The sequence below is a fragment of the Onychomys torridus genome, chromosome 5, assembly GCF_903995425.1.
Source record: "Onychomys torridus chromosome 5, mOncTor1.1, whole genome shotgun sequence".
NCBI classification, from domain to species: Eukaryota; Metazoa; Chordata; class Mammalia; order Rodentia; family Cricetidae; genus Onychomys; species Onychomys torridus.
In genome coordinates this window covers 68,623,514-68,641,818 of record NC_050447.1, presented here as the reverse complement: position 1 = coordinate 68,641,818, position 18,305 = coordinate 68,623,514, and the positions used below count along the sequence as shown (strand labels likewise).

At 41.5% G+C, this 18,305-nt stretch overlaps 1 protein-coding gene across 2 annotated transcripts in view; it reads left to right on the top strand.

Annotated features, from left to right (window-relative positions):
- Nucleotides 1–17,757, top strand: part of Usp6nl (USP6 N-terminal like) — a 142,158-nt gene extending 124,401 nt beyond the window's left edge. For both annotated transcript variants that reach the window (XM_036188226.1, XM_036188225.1), the window contains one exon: nucleotides 14,291–17,757. In XM_036188226.1, coding sequence (XP_036044119.1) covers nucleotides 14,291–15,681 — 1,391 coding nt within the window. In that variant the 3' untranslated portion in view covers nucleotides 15,682–17,757. The remainder of the gene's footprint in view (nucleotides 1–14,290) is intronic.
- The last annotated feature ends 548 nt before the right edge of the window (nucleotides 17,758–18,305 follow it).

The window sequence follows — 18,305 nt, the reverse complement described above, 5'->3', positions numbered from 1 at the left end:
TTAAACAAAAACTCTATTTTTGGGTTAATTGTCAAGTCCTGTATCATTTGTCCAGCCGCTGCATAATGAGAAAGTGCAGGGCTTGTTTCAAGTCCTTGTTCGAGTAGTCCGTCAGGCTGGATCATCTCAGCCAGTCATCTCAAATTGTCCTGAGCAGTTTGTAGTCCAAAGTCGATCTTGCCATGGTGTTAATCAGCTTAATGGCTTTACCATAGTCCATGTGAAATCATCATTGTGGGATCCTGTCATCTTTTTGAATTTTTTTTTTTTTTTTGTGCCTTCTCTGTGGTTTGGAGCAAACACAGTCTGATAAATGTCTGTCTCTCGGAACCATGAAAATTCTTCCCTAGAAGAGAAAATCTTCACAGCAATTTCTCCCCACCATTTCTCTTGCCAAACTTTTTCAAACTGACCTTTGCTGATGCTTTCTTGTAACACGATGGTCCTGGCAATTCTTTTCTGAATGAGTAAACTTCATTCCAGGTGGCAGCATCACCGCAGGCACCCACACGATGAGAAGCAGCCTGCAACTCGGAGCGGCAGCCGCTGCCTCCATGGTCCCACAGCTGTCACCGTTTGTGGCTAGGCCAAAGCTTCTCCTTAGCAAGCCTTCTAGGCCAGCCTCAAACTCGGGATCCTCCTGCCTCTGCCTCCTTCAGTAAATCCTACTGGAGTGTGCTACCACAATTGGCCAAGTGTAGCTCGGGCCTGAGCTGAGCCCACAAGGCCACAGGCAAGAGGCTTTCTTTTTGTGAATTCGTACCAGGAACGTTGGGCCTCGGGTTTGATTTTATTAATAAGACCTTCTAACAATTCGTGCTACAAAGTCATACCCATCCTTTAAACTTTTATGTGCCTGGGTGTTTCTCCTGCATGTATAACTGTGCACCACTTGTGTGCCTAGTGCTCAGAGGGACCAGGAGGGTATTGGCCAGTTGTGAACTGCCAGGTGGATGCTAGTAATCAGACACTGGTCCTCTGCCAGAGCACCCAGTATTTTTAGCTGTTGAACCATCTTTTCAAAAGTATAATGAATGACACTCCCTTTGGCTCCTTACATGGTATACCAAATTGTATGCTTGCCAATAGTATATGGCAGGATCCTCACAAAAACATGCTATTGTGAAATGTTTAATATTTTTAGTGTTGGGGTAGAGGATCCCATTCTTGTTTTGGTTTACATCCCTTGAGTTTTAAGTCTAGTATCCTCCTTCTATATTTATTTCATCATCTGTGAGCTTTTCTATTTACCCTGTGTGCGTTGTCTGTAGGTGCACTCTCCACAGGTACACTCTCCACAGGTACACTCTCCAGCTTCCCTATTTGCCCCCTTTGCATTGTCTATAAGTATACAGGCCCCTGGCAGTTAAGTCACTGGCATACTGTGTGTTACAAATTCTTTACACATTTTTTTTTTCTTATTTGTACTAATAAAGACAATTTATATGAAGGTCTTCCTTCCCAATATTTCTCATAATTTTTGCAGGTTTATTTTTAAATGTTTAAATCTTTTTAGTGGGTACCAATTTGTCTGATTAAGTCTTAGTTAATCTAGGAATTACTTTGGTTTATTGGATAATACTCCACTTTGCTTATTTTCCAAACAGCCATATGGATTAATACCATTTAATATATTAAATCTTGGTGTTTTGTTCTGTCTATTGGTCTCTACTTTTACAGTTGCACATATTGGTAGTATCTCTTAGGGCCAATTTTCCCTCATTGTTACTGTATTAAATTATCAAGAAAGAATCACCTAATGTTTTCAGATTTGCACTTAATTTAAAGATCAGTGGTTTTCGAGAGGGAAAAATCCTATTTTAAAAATTAGATTCAGCTGGGCAGTGGTGGTACACACCTTTAATCCCAGCACTCGGGAGGCAGAGGCAGGTGGATCTCTGTGAGTTTGAGGCCAGCCTAGTCTACAGAGTGAGTTCCAGGATAGGCTCCAAAGATACACAGAGAAACCCTGTCTCGAAAAATCAAAAACAAAACAAAAAACAAAGATTCTCCCAAGGAAAAGCTTTAACCTTTGGTTGTACTGCTACACTGCACTACCCTAGTTGTTCCTTTTCATGAACCCTGGTAGTTTGTGTCCTGTCTAAGGCTGGTGCACACTTCTAGTGTGCATACTTCAACCTCCCCACTGTCCCTTGCCTCAGAAGACACCTGCCCACCAGTGCCAAGGTCTGTTGCCGACTTGACAGCTCACTAAAGCTGTGCTTGTCATGAAGTTATGAGAGGAAAGTAGACAGAGGTCAGGCTATGTTCCCCATTACCCTGGGAGCAGTGCTAGCTTTTCAAATGCTAGTTTTTTAAAAATTAGATGATATTTATTTATTTTATGTGGTATGGTGGGATGCCGTGGGCACACAGGTACAATTCAGAGAATAATTTTTGGAAGTTGGTTCTCACTTTCTTCCATGTAGGACCTGGGCTCAACCTCAGGCCGTGGAGCTTTACCCACTGACCCATCTTAGCAGTCCCTTTCTGCTGCTGTTATAAGTTGAACCTATTTTATACTAGCAGCAGTCCTCCTGCTTCAGCCTCTCTAGTAGTGGGAATGAACTACCATGCCCAGATTGTTTTGTTTTTAGTGTTGTTTCTGTAGTCATTGTGTTTGATTGACTCTTCGAGGTTTTCTAAGACTTTAGATGTATTCTATCTTCAACAAACAATCCTCCCTTGTTCTTCTTCCTTTTTTTTTTTAATACTCAAACTAACTTTTCCAAGTTAAAAAAAAATCATCTATTTCTAGACTGACTACTGTTAATGTTTTTGTACATTCATCTTATCTATGTTTTAGTTACTTTTGGACAGTATTGGAAACTGTTTGACTTTTCAAACATATACTCAAGTAGGGAAATTTGTAGTGACCATCCTACCACACACATGCCCATTACACAGTTTATTGAATTTATTGAATAATTTTAAAATGAAAATAAAGACATCAAGACACATCGCCGAAAAGCTGCAGTCACTGTGTCCATGCAGCCAGGGTATTTTTGTGGCTTAATCACGGCACCAGAGCCACATCCACAAGAGTAAGAGTGTGATTCCCCGGATCTCCCCGTCTGTTCCATGCTTAATATTTTTGGTTGTGTCACGATTGCCTTCTACGTTGTTGTTGGTTTGAGTGGTTGAGTGGTTGATTAAGGTTTGCAGATTTGGAGGTTATGTTTCGTTTTTTGTTTTTGTTTTTTTTTTTTAATCCAAGGGTTCGCCATTTGTCTCAAGGGGGGCAAGAATTTACTTTGTTTTTGAACAGGTCAGATATTTTACTAGAGGCCACAAAAGAGCGGTTTTCAAATTCATTGCTTTTACGTTTTTGTGATAGACTTTCCTGTAACAAAGAGCTTTCCCTGTCTTATCAGCAGGGGCTCTTAGATTGCATTTAAATGTAATTTTTACTGAAAGATGGAATGAATGTTGAACTTTTCCCCTTCACCGGTTTTCTCCTTGACTGACCTCTGTTCGGATGAAGCCATTGATAAACACGCTGTTAGGAACTGGATGTTGATCTATTGTGAACAACAGTTTGCGCAGAAGTTGTAGCTTATTACCTATATATAGAAATCAAGAAAATTTTCTTAAATAACTTTTAATTTCCAGAAAATAGGAAATGGAGAGAACGTTTTTTGAAAGCAAACATTTTGTTGCCATTGGCTCTGATACATGTGCTCCCTCCCCACCCACCCACCCCAAAAATTTTGGGCTTTTGGTTAGCTCGTACAAAATGAGCTTTGCCTTTTTCTCCGGTCCATGGTCCTTTGTACTGGTGGTGACAGCTGCTGACTGGAGCAGGGAAGAAAGCATGCAATTGTGGGTGTCAGAGCAGTTTGGAGTCATCCCGTGCTGGGTTCCAGATGCTCTCAGTCTTGTTACCAGCTCTTCTAACCATTCCATTCCTCGATTCTGCATTGCTTCCTCTTGAGTTGATCTTGAATGCACTGACTAAAGTTGTTCATTCTGTTCTGTATACCTGAGCAGTTCATAGTCATAGCAGGCTCTCTGAAGGACTTTCTAATTTCTACTCCCATCCCAGACCTTAGTGCTGGGAACCTATGGTTCCAACCTCTTTTGTCAGTACCCTGAGTGGACTTCTTACCTGCCTGTCCCTCACACTGCAAACCATAACTGGGTCAGTTATTTCCACTCAACCTCTGAACTTCCTATTTTTCTGTATTTCCCATATGGTCAACATGCACTAATCCTTAGTTAGTCGTGTAATATCTCCTATTCCATGTAATCTCCCAACTTCCTGGAGCCCAGTCAGCTACAGTACAATTGATCAGTTTCTGTGTTTCTGAGGCTTTGTAGTAACTTGTGAAGATTTCCCTCAGAGCAGTGTCTGCTAAAGTGGGGCCACTGGCTTTGTGTTGCAAGGTAGGGAAGTGATGAGGAGTGGCCCACTTGTAGGGAAGGCCAGTGCTTTGGGAGGAAACCCAAAGCCTTTAGTTGACAGAGAATAGTCTTTCCTAGATACTTGTTTTCCACTTCATCCTTCCTCTCCTTCCAGTTCTGTGGGGTGAGTGTCTGTGCCCAGTGTTCACATCTGCGTTATCGACTCAGCTTTTCCTAACAGCCTTTTGGAATGTGATATTTATTGACACATTTGCTTTTGTGGGTTTTTTTTTTTTTTTTTTTTTTTTTTTTGGTCTTTAAAGGCAATTTTTCTGTATATGATTTATTTAGACTTTTAAAAATTAGCATTTCATTTCTTAAAATCCAGATTATAAAACCTAGGGGTTTTTTGGCTGTTGTTTCATTTAAAGAAGTTAGCATAATATTTTTAAATCTAGTAATTTGTTTGTTTTTCAAGACAGGGTTTCACTGTGTAACCCTGGCTGTCCTGGAACTCACTCTGTACACCAGGCTGGCATTGAACTCAACAGAAATCCACCTGGCTCTGCCTCCTGAGTGCTGGGATTAAAGGCATGCACCACCACCACCTGAGTAAATCTAGTAATTTTAACATTTTTTTTCTAAAGGAATTTTAGTTAATGTTTGGTTCTATTTGCAAATAACTACAAATATTTTAGATTGTATGTATAAATTTATTGTATCCATTTTCCTTTCAGCATACTCTAGGAACTAATCTTACATAGCTGTAAAATTACTCATAATTGTTGGGCAGAAGCTTCAGTGACAAAGGGCTGCCCAGCACCCACGGCTCTTTGCTTAAGTCCCAGCACTACAGAACAGAACAAACAATAAAATAACCTGAAACCCTGTTCCTCCCCAAGACTGTGCTCAATGTCTGCAGTTAAAATCAAAAGTTCAAGTCAGTAACTCATTTAAATTAGTACAAAATTAGTACAAAATATAGTGCCAACTATAGTTAAGTCCTCTTATATATTTTTAAAATAAAAAATGCTAGATTCTTTAATAAAAAAATGCAGAATTGATCAGATGCTTGATTCTTTTAAGCTTCTCTATGCTTAAGTCTGGATCTTCAGGAGTTGAAGATGTTGATTACTTTGGAGGGTGGGTGTTGGGGGACATAATTACCATACATGCTAGGATTCTTGAGCTCTTTGCAGTGACCCTAGCTGAACCTGCTCCCATGTTGGTTTGCTGTGTCCGGGTTGGTGCCCTTCTGACGGCTTTGCAGGCAGTCTAGATGCCTTGGCTTCTTGCTGCACACCACCCCACCCTTCTCAGGGAAGCCTGCTGCTGCTTTTCACCAGGTCTGCACTTCTCAGTTGTTTACCTCTGGCCTTCCTTTCTTGAGGTCTTTTGACCCGATAGAAATTTTTGTCATTTTATTTATTTATTATTGTTAGAACTGTGAATAATTTTCATTGTCATTATGCATCATTGTTACTAATCTATAGCTTATAGATGGGGAAACTTGGGTTCAAGGTTAAATAACTGTCCAAGATCATCGAGCTGCTAAATGACAGTCATTTGGTTGGAGCGATTCTGGAGTAGTATTATACTTTTGAATAATAAATCCTGTTTATTATGCTATTCAAAAGCAGATTCTACTGCTGTGCTCAGAGATTGCTAGAGTATAGCCAGATGTTCACTTTAACATCAGTTTGCCTTTGTATATATGCTTCTTCAACATTGAGTTCTCGGACTTCCCCCACCGATTATCTGAATACATCTGACCCAAGCTGTTCATTTTCACACGTGACTTAGGATTATCTCCCACCTGAAGCTGCCCCGGCCTGCCCACAGGGCCCAGGCCCTGAGTCTGACCACCTGTGGTTAGGGTCTGAGTCTGACCACCTGTGGTTAGGGTCTGAGGCGGTGCTCATGCATGCAGCTGTTCTCTGCTTGTGGTGCTTGAGCACCGTGCTAATGTGCGTGTTCCTGGATGCAGTGGCCCACATGAGTACTCCGAGTTGCTGGCATGAAGCAGATAGCCTTTTGAAGTTATAGTCCCTTTGGACATGGGAGAATCTGTACAGCAAAGATTAACACAAAAACAATGCAGGGGAGCCATTCTGTATCATGTTTGTGGAGTCAGTCAGTCTCAGTGTGTGTTGGGATTGTGTTGTTGCAGTTTAGAAGTAGAAAGAGGGTCACCAGGCATCGCTGAGGAGCACTCTGTAATTATATCTCTTATTGGGCTCAAAGAGTTGCTAATGCCTCTGAGGCAGTTCACCTCCACTCTGTAGTGGAGTGTGGTGTCCACTGGGTGGTGACAGAGACCTGAGTAAGACCAGAAATGGACAGGCCTGAGGAGACAGAAAAAGGACCTTTTTGTCTCCTCAGGGAAGATAGAGTAGACCACTGTTGGCATTTGGGGCTTTTAAAGACAAAAGTGCTAACCAGACAAAACTAAAAAGGAAATAAACATTGTGGCTTTGTTCTAAATCGTATTAAGTTCTATTTCTCAGGAGTGGGGAGAGGAGATTGTTAGTACTTATACTACTGCACATGGGTGAAGTGTCATTGGTATATGAGGACCTCACACAAAGCTCTTGTAGGACGTGGCCAGAGCTTGCTTACCTTCTGTGTTTTCAGGAAGAAGGAGAAAGTAAATTTCTGAGCAGAAATATAAGTGGATGGAGCAAAACCCTTGCTCTGTTTACTAAAGAGTCCCAGATGGAAAGCCTGGGCAATAAATGCTGCCTAAAAGGGCCCCACATAATACATTTGTGTTTATATCAGCTATGCTTGAGTCTGCTCGTCACAGTTGCTTAGGAGTAATGAGGTGTAGGACATCAGGTAAACCAAAGACCGTGTGTGTGTGTGTGTGTGTGTGTGTGTGTGTGTGTGTGTGTGTGTGTGTATGAAGGTAGCTACTCACAAGATGTGCTTAAATCTACTTTTGTGATAGAGAATACTTCTTAGCACATAAAAACATAACTGATAGTGACATTTGTTGCTTTTATGGGTTCCACACAGTTATTTCCTTGGCCCAGTAAAAGTTGAATACTTAATCTGTACCCCCCCAAAAAAATCATCTTTGTGTAGAAATCATATAGGTTTTTTCCTCTTAATGTCATAGTTACAGAGGTCAGATTACATGACAAAGAGACTGTGGGTTTGGTCTGGCCATTGGAATTGAGAGACCTTTGAGACATCGTTTAGAACCTGCTTCTATGAGGGGAGCCCTGCTCATAGATCCCCTGGGACCACCTCCCTCTCCTCCTTCTGGTCTCCTTCCTCTCTTGTCCTTTCCACTCTACCTGCCACACAGGCGTTCCTTCCCTTGCCTTGTTCTGTTCTCTGCTGGACTCTGTTCTGCTCCCTCTCTCCTTGATCTCCCTTCCACACTCACTTCTCTTCCTCCACAGGTACTTTTACCCAGACCATCACTGAGATGCAAAGAACACGCATACATTGATTCATGGGAGTAACGTGATTGTAGTATAACCCAACGGTAGTCAGAAAGTATTTCAGGAAAATGTATGCTGATGCCACTGTGGCAGGCTGGGGTAGTCTGAACCAGAATGGCCCCAATAGGCTCATGTTTGAATGCTTGGTTCCCAGTTAATGGAACTGTTTGGTAAGGATTAGGAGCTGTAGCTTTGTTGGAGTAGATATGGCCTTGTTGGAGGAAACCTATCACTTGGAGTTAGCTTTGAGGTTTCAAAAGTCCATGCCAGACCCAGTCACTGTCTCTCCGCCTGCCGTGTGTGGCTCAGAATGTAAAGCTCTCAGCTACTGCTCCAGTGCCATGCCCATCTGCTTTCGCCATGATGATCATGGACCAGCCCTCTAAAACTGTAATCAAACCCCCGGTTAAATCCTGTCTTTAATAAGAGTGTCTCTTCACAGCAATAAAATAGTACTAAGACACAAGCTGTACTGTAAGTATGCAGTGACCCGTTGTTTCCCATGCACAGCAGAAAGTGGACGTGAGTGGACACTGTTTGGAACTAAGCAGCCGAAGCATTGCCTTCTGGCCCTGACACCTGTGAGGCCCCTCCCTCGCTAGGAAGCACTCTGGGCCTAGCTTGCTTCACTGCTTTTAACATGTAGAGGAATTGATTTTTAAGCACTTACATCTTAGGAGGCACTTTTCGGATATTCCTGTCTACTGCCTCTTTATTGAAAAGTTTTATGGGAACAAAGAGGCTGTTTCCTCTAAATGGTTTGTGCAGTTACTATATTGGCCATTGACTTTTACACACAGGTACCTAATGAGGGCTTTTCACTTGAGAGTTAATTAGACATTGAGTAACTTTGTGTATGGCTTTCTTCCCCAGACTCTACTTTTTTTGTTTGTTTGTTTGCTTTTTTGAGACAAGGTTTCTTTGTGTAGCTTTGTGCCTTTTTCCTGGAACTCACTTGGTCGCCCAGGCTGGCCTCGGACTCACGGAGCTCTGCCTGGCTCTGCCTCCTGAGTGCTAGGATTAAAGGCGTGTGTTACCCCCGCCTGGCAGACTCTACTTTTTTAACTGTGTGAACTGTGGATGTTGTAATCAGAGTTTCCAGCCTACCAGCCATTGCTCTGATTCACACTTTTCTACTAATGTAGGTATTCTGAAGGGATACAGAAGGAGAATCCACTGGCATGGTGAAAATGTGCTACAGCTTGATGTGAGGAGCTTTTCTTGAATATTTTAGAACATAGACATTGTGCCTCAGTGTTCATTTTGGTCTCTTTTCCATTCAATAAATGAAATATATTGAATATTTCCTTTTTTTTGTTTTGTCTTGTTTTTGTTTTTGTTTTGTTTTGTTTTTTTGAGACAGGGTTTCTCTGTGTAGTTTTGGTGCCTGTCCTGGATCTCAGTCTGTAGACCAGGCTGACCTTGAACTCACAGAGATCTGCCTGCCTCTGCCTCCCGAGTACTGGGGTTAAAGGTGTGCACCACCACCTCCTGGCCTTCCTTTAATTCCTAATTTTTTAAAAAGATTTTATTAATTTTTTATTTTATGTATATGGTTGTTTTGTCTGCATGTGTATGTCTGTGCACCACATACATGCAGTGCCCACAGAGACCAGAAGAGGACACTGGATTCTCTGGAACTGCAGTGGCAAAGGATACTAGGAATTGAACCTGGATCCTCTGGAAAAACAACCAGTGCTCTTAACTGCTGAGCCAGCTCTCCAGCTCTCCTTCAATTCTTATACAATCTGTGTGTGTGTATGTGTGTGTGTGTGTGTGTGTGTGTGTGTGTGTGTGTATTGGGCTGAGAGATGGCTCACCAAATGTCAGATGCATATACTATTAATCACTTTTCCTTAGACATACTTCTGTACTTACTTAAATAAAGTGAGAGGTGAAAATGTTCCGTGTTATTTACACTGAAAAGAAAACTTTCCTGTATCTGTGTGAAGTTCCCACCTAGTCTGTCTCTTACTTGCTAGTTTAAAAATTCCTTCTCCTAAGAAAAACAGACCTTTTACCCATAACTCCATATTTTACTTTATTGTCATCCTGTTTTTACTTTAATCAAAGGCTTTCTGAATGAACACCAGTGACTGTTGCCAAATAAATATGGATGTCTGTGCCTAAATGTGGATGATGTGCCTTTTCTCATACATGTTCTTGGAATCCTCATCCAGTTTTTCCCCACCATCTTCCTGCACTTCTGGTTTTTCAAAGTTCTTTTAAACACTCTAGCTGTCTCTTTACCTTTCTTTTGTATCTTACAATGGAACCTCAGCCAGTGGTTCTGTGTTGAGTGAGAAGAACCAGGAGCATAAGACACATACAGGCATTCTTCCATTTAGGTTTTGCTTCCATGTTTTCACAAAAATAAATACATAAAATTGGCATGAGAAAATTAAGTGGTTACCTTCCTAGATGGAATGGATTTGAGTGAGGGTTCTGGAACTCTGCATTTGATGAGGTCAACTGTGGCTGTCAGACACCTTTGTAAAATTACAAAAGTATGGAGATGAGAAAACTCTAGTTTTCAACTTTTTGAAAGTAATAAAGCCAGATGATTTAAATCCCATACCAGTAAACATTACATCTATGTAAGGAAAGAAGCAATGAATGGATTAGTTGGAAATGGATATTTGAGCATGTAGAAAGCAAAGTGCTAGTGCCAGCTCCATTGAGAATGCCTTATCTATTAGTCGGATCTTGTTTTTCCTGAAGGTTGCTCATTCAGTGAGTCAGAAAAATACTGTTAGTGTAATGTATAGAGTAAAGCACTTGACAAGGCCTTTAGGAAACTTAGGATTTTGCTAAAAATGTGGCCTGCAAATCTTACGCCAAACTGGATGTCCTTATTGTCTGGCCTGTTGGAAAACACTATTGTGTAAGTACTACATGTTCATAGCAGACGTTTATGGCAGATAGGGAAAACAGTAACCCTCTGACTGAGAGCACTTTTGTTACGTTAGCCAGCACTGACTAGTGCATATTCCTTACCTCCATGCCTCAGATGCAGACTTAGAGCTGTATAGAATTTGTAATTAACGGGACGTTCTCTGCATGCTGCTGGTAACTCATTTCAATTCTGGCTCATGTTAAAAATATTAGCATAGCTGTAGCTAGAGTTTTCCTACCTGGCCCAGAGTCAGGACAAATCTCTCTCACCCACCAGGCCCATAGATGCTCGGACCCAACCAAGTAAACACACAGAAACTTACATTATTTACAAACTGTATGGCCGTGGCAGGCTTCTTGTTATCTACTTTTTCTAACTTAAATTAACTCATTTCTGCTTATCTATACTTTGCCACATGGCTTGTGGCTTACCAGTGTCTTTACATGTTGCTTCTCATGGCGGCGGCTGGCGGTGTCTCTCCAGCCTTCTACTTCCCAGGATTCTCTTCTCTCTTGTCCCGCCTATACTTCCTGCCTGGCCACTGGCCAATCAGAACTTTATTTACACAGAGTGATATCCACAACACATAGCAGCAGACTTAGAAATTTATTTTATGTTACGTACCTTATTTCATCATATTGTCTTTCATAATTTTAGAGATTCTCCAGTTAAGTATGTAGGTATTTTTTCTAACACATTGCAATTGTGAGCATTCTTATAACACTTGGTACCACAGTTTCCCTACTTTTAAGCAGCTGTGTGCACATCAGGGTTCCACTCAGCCCACTTCTGTAAAGTGGGTTTTGGTGATTTGCTGGTACATCATCTGATAGGATATTAACTAGCATTGAACTGCTCTACTCTTCTGGAATTGCCAGAGTTGGGATGAGAGGAAAGTTGTAAGCTGGGGTTTTGTGTTGCAGGCCTTTGTGTCATCTTGCTAATAATCAGTGTGTGTCCTAGACATTGTCCCTGGCAGAGAAGATGACAGTCACATATTTTTCTGGGACTAACTGATTAACTATTGAAGAACTGATTTAAAAATAAAAACACTTTGTTGGGGTGCTAGATGGATTTTATTACCTGTTGGTCTTTACCCTAAGGAGCTGAATGCTCTGCCCTCAGCTGGCATTAACCCACTTTATTATTCATAAGCAAAAACTTTTAAATCCTAGCTTTTTCGAGTTTGTGTTACCACTTGAAATAATTTTGTAAATAGTATGAAATAGCTTGGTCATAGAAGAGACACATGGGAATGCTGTTGATGTCGAAATCCCTGAGTGGTGTGCTCTTCGTCTCTGAAGTAGCAGACTCCCTTCACTCTGCTGATGGCCCCCTAGCTCACATCTTACCAACTGAGTTAAGCCCATGGGCTTCACATTAAAGTGCCAAAGCAACCTGTCATCTCACTGCTTCACTGCAGCAGAGTAGAAGGGGAAAGTAAAGATGTTGGAGCCAGCTTTGGGTTTGAACTCTGGATTTGCGACTTGCTAGCTGAGAACCCATGAGCAGGTTCCTCTCTGCTTCAGTTTTCTCACATAATGAGATAATGAAATTATGTGCCTGTTGTTAATGTTTACGTGCACAGTGTTCTGAATGATGATTGACACATGGTGATTACTTAATAATGTTAGCAATTGGGACTATCATTGTTGTCGTGTATTATTACCACAATCGAAGTCTAAACCACCATTTCAAATAACTTCTGTGATATATCTCAGATTATAGAACTAATCTGCTGAAAAGTCTCTAGAATTTTCCAGTTAACTCAGGACAAAATCCCAAGTACTCTTCATAGTGCCCTGTGGGTTGTGACTTAGTTTTTTTGCCTCTTCCTGGGGCCTCTTCCCTTCTCGGGCCCTTGTTCAGAGAGAGGGTCTTGTTCTTTCTGGACTCTTCCCTGCTCTGCACCGTCCCACTCCCAATTTTTAATTGTCTTTACCACTTTAATTTTCCTGTTTCTTTGTTTTGTTTGGATCAGATAGGATTGGGTTGGGTTGGAATGCTGGTGATGGGATCCAGGGCCTTATACATGCAAAGCGAGTGCTCTGCCGTATCTGTTTATTGCCTATGTCATGTGGGCTCCAAGGGTCGAACTTAAGTCCTCTCCTTTGGTAGCCTTTACCCTCCACGCCATCCTGCACAGTTCTGATGTTGGCAGCTTATTTAAAGGATGATGTTACATATTCTCCCCATCCGAACAAAGCATTGTATTTTTCTTAAAATATCCTAAAGAAGTGGATCTGTAACTGTTATGTACCAATTAAAACTTTCTATAAAGAAGTATGTGGTGTGAGAATTCTAAGAGTCATCAACATGGTATCCCTTCCCCCACCCTGCTGAACAAAACAAAACAGAAATAACAAGATTGTGGTGACTAGGGCCATGTGAAAATCTCACATCTCCATGTTCACAGCAACCCCATGCAGATCATAGTAAGTATCAGTTAGATGGATCATTAAGGGAGTATCTGAAGAGAGTAGAGCTTTATTTTCAGGTGACAAAAAAACTGTCTTATAATAATGGGTAAAACATTTTACAGTTTTTGCAGATGAAGTCTTCTTTTCATGGTAATCTATATTAGTTTCATGGTAATCTGGCAATGTTATAATAGAGCATTTAAAATATTTCTTGCTAACTAGCCAGTTTATTGAACCTCCTTCAGTTCCTTACAATTCTGTGTTAATTATTTAAGATAGAAACCTAAAATGGGCTGGAGAGACAGCTCTGTGGTTAAGTACACTGGCTGCTTAAGAAGACCCAAGGTCAGTTCCTAGTGCTCACAACCATTTGTAACTCCATTTCTAGGGGATCTGGTATTCTCTTCAGGATTCCAGGCACCAGGCATGCAAGTGTGCACGTACATACATTCAGGCAAAACACACACACACACACACACACACACACACACACACACACGCGCGCGCGCGCGCGCGCACTTTTTTAATTATGTAAGTTTCCTAATGTGGTTTTCATTCTTTCTAGTTCTTTTCCTGCATTTACATTCTTCAGTAGGCTGTTTTAGGCTGTTTGTTTCAGTAGGAGAGTATGTTTCTTTTAAGCAGTAAGTTATGCTGTGAGAAATACCCAGAATGATAATAATCTGGGGAGAACTGGGACCACAGTAAGTTATTAAGTGACTTTCAACTTTGACAGATCTGCGTGAAGCTGAAAGCAAAGACTTTACTGACTTCAAAACCATTTTCGTTGAGATGAGTTAAAATGAGAGTACCATGATGCCAAGCCTCAACCACTGGCCAGTTCTTTAGGGTGAGAGCACCAGCTTTGTACAGAAAAGCTGTGTGACAGTGTGTCTTAAGAAAACAAAGGAATTAGATGTTAGGCAGTTTCATGAACCTTGCCTGTGAAGCAACAGGCTGTCTCCACCTGCATAATGCCTACTTAGATTTTGCAGGTAGCTATGTCTTAGTGTCCTTTTCTCTAAAAATTGCTTCCTGTTAGTCACTAACCTTTTGCAGTATGAAAGTATGTGTTTCCACATACACAAGACAGTCTGAAGTTATTATAATATGTCTCTTAGACTAGATACTCATCATTCCTATATTTGTTTTACTTACGAATTTATCTTTCCTTTTAGGTAAGGAGGATGAATATCCAAAGAAACCCTTGGGGCAACTTCCACCTGAGTCTAATTCTGCTTGTATTAATCAGTTGAGCAATGGACAAAGAAGTGTTGGCAGGCCCAGCCCCCAAATAAGCAGCAGAAGAGAAGGAGGATCGCCTCACAAAAAACATGAGCGTTCCCCTGCCCAGCACAGCAGAACTGGTACACCAGAAAGAGTTGGGCAAGCCCGGCAGAAGTCAGCGGATGATGACAGTCAAAGTCTGAAGCATGAGGCAGGTTTTCAGAGAAGACCTTCAGTGGGCCCACAGGACAGTTCCAGGCACTATAACCATGCAGCTGCTAACCAAAATAGCAATGCGATTTCAAACATCAGAAAGGAGTTTATGCCCAAATGGAAAAAACCATCAGAGGCCTCAGCTATTGAAAGAACTGCTAACTATGGCATCGAGGGCAAAAGTTACTCAGTGTATTCTACTCCTACAGCTGCTGCCCCAAGTTCTGCTGAGACACGGGTGTCCAACTCAAGGCAAAAGATGAAGGGTTTTGATGGCAGTGATGGGAAGCGGGGTTCTAATGCCTCACAGTATGACAATGTGCCTGGGGGTGAAAATGAAAACGGGGTGTCTGTGGAGGAGGCATCAGAGCGGACTCATCCTCACAGCCCAAGAAAGCACACTGAGCCAAGTTCCAGCCCATCAAAAGTACCCAACAGGTTTACTTTGAAAGTGCAGTCTCCCGGCCATGTACGATACCCATCCCAGTTAGAAGGGGAGGATCCCAGGGTTGCATATCCACCCTCCTACAGCAACCCCCCTGGTTACCGTGGAAATTCTCCAAAACACATCCCTGTTACCCACAGCAGCTTTGTGTCCCCACAGATCAGCCCTGGGACTCAAATTAACCCTTCCAGGAGACCGTATGGCTCTTCTCTTTCAGTTGATATTTCTCCAGAGAAGTCCTACAGCCGCCCAAATCCTGTTGTTCTACCATCTAGTCGGATTGAAGTCCTTCCCATTGACATTGGTGCCGGGGGGTATGCAGGCAGTTCAGGCTCACCAAAGAATGGAAAGTTCCTCCTTCCTCCAGTGGATTATTTACCAGAGAGCAGAAAGTGGTCAGAAGTTAGCTATACATACAGACCTGAGATACACGGACAATCATGGACTCGAGATCCTAGCCGTAGCCACTTAAGCAATTTACCAAAATATGCAGCCTTTCAACATGTACCTTTTCAGGACCATGGCCTTCCAGAAGTATCTGTAGACAGTCCAGTGAGGTATAAACCTTCACCAGCTCTGGAAGATGCCAGTTCTCCTGGGTATCAATATGCAGGGCCCCCACCTCCAGCACATCACTACAGAAATAGAGAGGGACTTTCTATTCAGGAATCAGTATTGCTGTGAGATTTTTTGGCTGTATTCACTGAAGACAAAAGAATAGATACCATATGGTAACCACATTGCTATGTTTATAATTGCCAAAGCAGTATTTTAGACTATTGTAAACAACTCATGCAGTTCCAGTGTGTCAGTACGAGAATGTGTGGAAATGCTTCATCCCATGTCGATGCTGCTGAAGAAGAGTGTTTCAATTGCATCATCACTGAGACGTTAGTAGGAGATGAAAAAGCTGGAGACATAGCAGTAGCATTTAGGGGTGCGCACACAGTGAGGTTCTAAATGTTGTCTCTTTCCTATCTTTCCTTCAGACCGAATGTTTCCACTCTGGATACATTCTGTTCTGACTACTGTTAGAAAGCACTGAGACGCTGTAGAGGAGACGTTCTGAAGGCTGCCACTCATTTTTAAATAGATGTGACAAGCACCCATGCATAGATTTTATTCACAGAATTTAGCAATGGTTTTTAAAACAACCTTTAATCTAGATCCATGAAATAACTGTGGGTTCCCCGCCCCCCCATATCTTTCTGCCCACCCTGACCCTGTCATATTTTAACCTAGGTTCTAAACTGAAACTGACTTTAAAAATTTGTCCTGACTTTATGAATCCTACATCTCACAGAATGTCATTCTCCTCCTTTTACAGCCATTTTAGCTCTACCTGAAAAGTAAAGACACTGGGGAGAAAGGCTAACCACTTCATGGTGCTTAAAATATGGTCAGTTAGCTTGAGTGTGTGGCTCTGGTCTGGCCTGTGCACAGCATCTGCCTGCACCTTGCCAAGTGCAAGGGACTGGCTGCAGAAGTTGGAAGTCCCAGACCCTGCGGCACTCCAGGCAGTGGAAGATCGCTTTTCAAGTTTATTTGAAAGCGGCCTTAACTGTAATGCTGCTCCACACCCTGCTTCAGGTTTCACAGGGCCCCAGGGGAACTGTTCACAGGGCTTTTTTTCTGCCACTCAGTCTTTACTGAGTGTAGTGGGTGGATATCGCTACACTTACTGGGCCATTACATTATCCTGGTCAGAAGTATGAAAAATACCCTAATTATTTATAAGCATCTAGAATTTTGATCTTTGTAAAAAAGTTACTTAGTATGTTTCTTAGTTTTTGAAAAATTTATCAGTGAAAAGTAATTGAGGTTCATGGTTTAAAAAAAATTAAAATATGCTATCGTACACTACTGTTACCAAGATACTGACAACATGCTGGGTTCTCCAAGAGAGAGTGTCTTTGTCCGTGTAGATGCATCTCTTATTGTTAACCTTCTTGTATCTGAATATCAGAAAGTAGGAAGTCCCAACAGTGATGGCCCCCTCTTCCACATTGGGGATTTAAGCATTTGAGGGACTAGAATATATCTTAAGAGGAAAGTAACATTTGTCTAGCTAGCGAACGTGACTATTTTTTTATGTATATAATGATTCTAATGTAATTTAATCAACGTGGTAATGATGTTATTAAGTGTGGAAACAAATGCGGTATATTAAAGGTGAACACCACACTGAAACTCCAGCTCCTGGTTTAGATCATGTGGAAGGTGAGAAATAAATGTATAGAAATGTAGTTAAGGATATTAATTACAGTTCTTAAAGTATGACTCTGTGACTTATAAGGAACCAAGCTGTACAATTTAGTTTATGATGGCAGCATCTATGCCTCTCCAGAAAGTATATATCATAGTGGTAAATAATGTAGATTATATATATATGCAATATATATATTACACACTATTTTCTTATGTCATCTATGGCATTTTTTATCTGTATACTTTTTGATGTGATTGTTTTTAACATGCTAAAAGTAATACACATATTTTGTTCTGTGTCTTCTATGTGCAGTTTTCATGTGGCAAGGGCATTGTACTGGTCCTTGCAGGGCCAGGCAGATATCCTTATGTGCTTCCCCACAGCATCGTACACATGCCCCAGTTCTCTGCCTTCATCTCCAGGGAGACCGTGTTTAGAACCGCATCACCTTCCCTTGGTTTAAGTAATAATGGCAATACGGTCTTTTCCACTATAAAATGCATCTCTTGTTAGTTTTTAAGTAGGAAATTTTAATTTAAAATTATTTTGACGCTATACAATTTTATTATTTTAAATTTATTTTTAAATAAAAGAAATGATAACATAAATAATATTGGCAAAGTGATTCAAAATATATGTATAGAATACATTTGCTGAGGACATTCCAGACATAGCAGCCAGTTTTGGAGTGGCTGTCTGCTCTGAGCCGTCATCTCGGTGTTTTCTGGGTTTGGTGTGGTTTACTACAGCTTTTCTGGAACTGTTACTGTTTCATTCGGTGTCCTCAGAGCTGTTTTCTTCAGGCCCTGTTCCCTGAAACCTGCTCTGCCATTGAAGGAGAGGAAGTCTTGGCTTGTATTCCCAGGGTGTTGGGGAGCTGAACAGTTGGGGCCAGTATCCCATCAAAAGGCTCCTTGAGTCAGTTCAGTTCAGTGGCAGAGCAGCTTCTGTGGTGACATGTGGGATTTGAGGATTGGGGGTGGATGGTTGTCATCCTCCAATAGACATGTGGTTGTTCCAGAGAGAATGGGGACTTTGCCAATGTAAGGGAACAAAAGTCACCAGAGAGTGCATGCCCTGGAGAAGATGGTCAAACAAA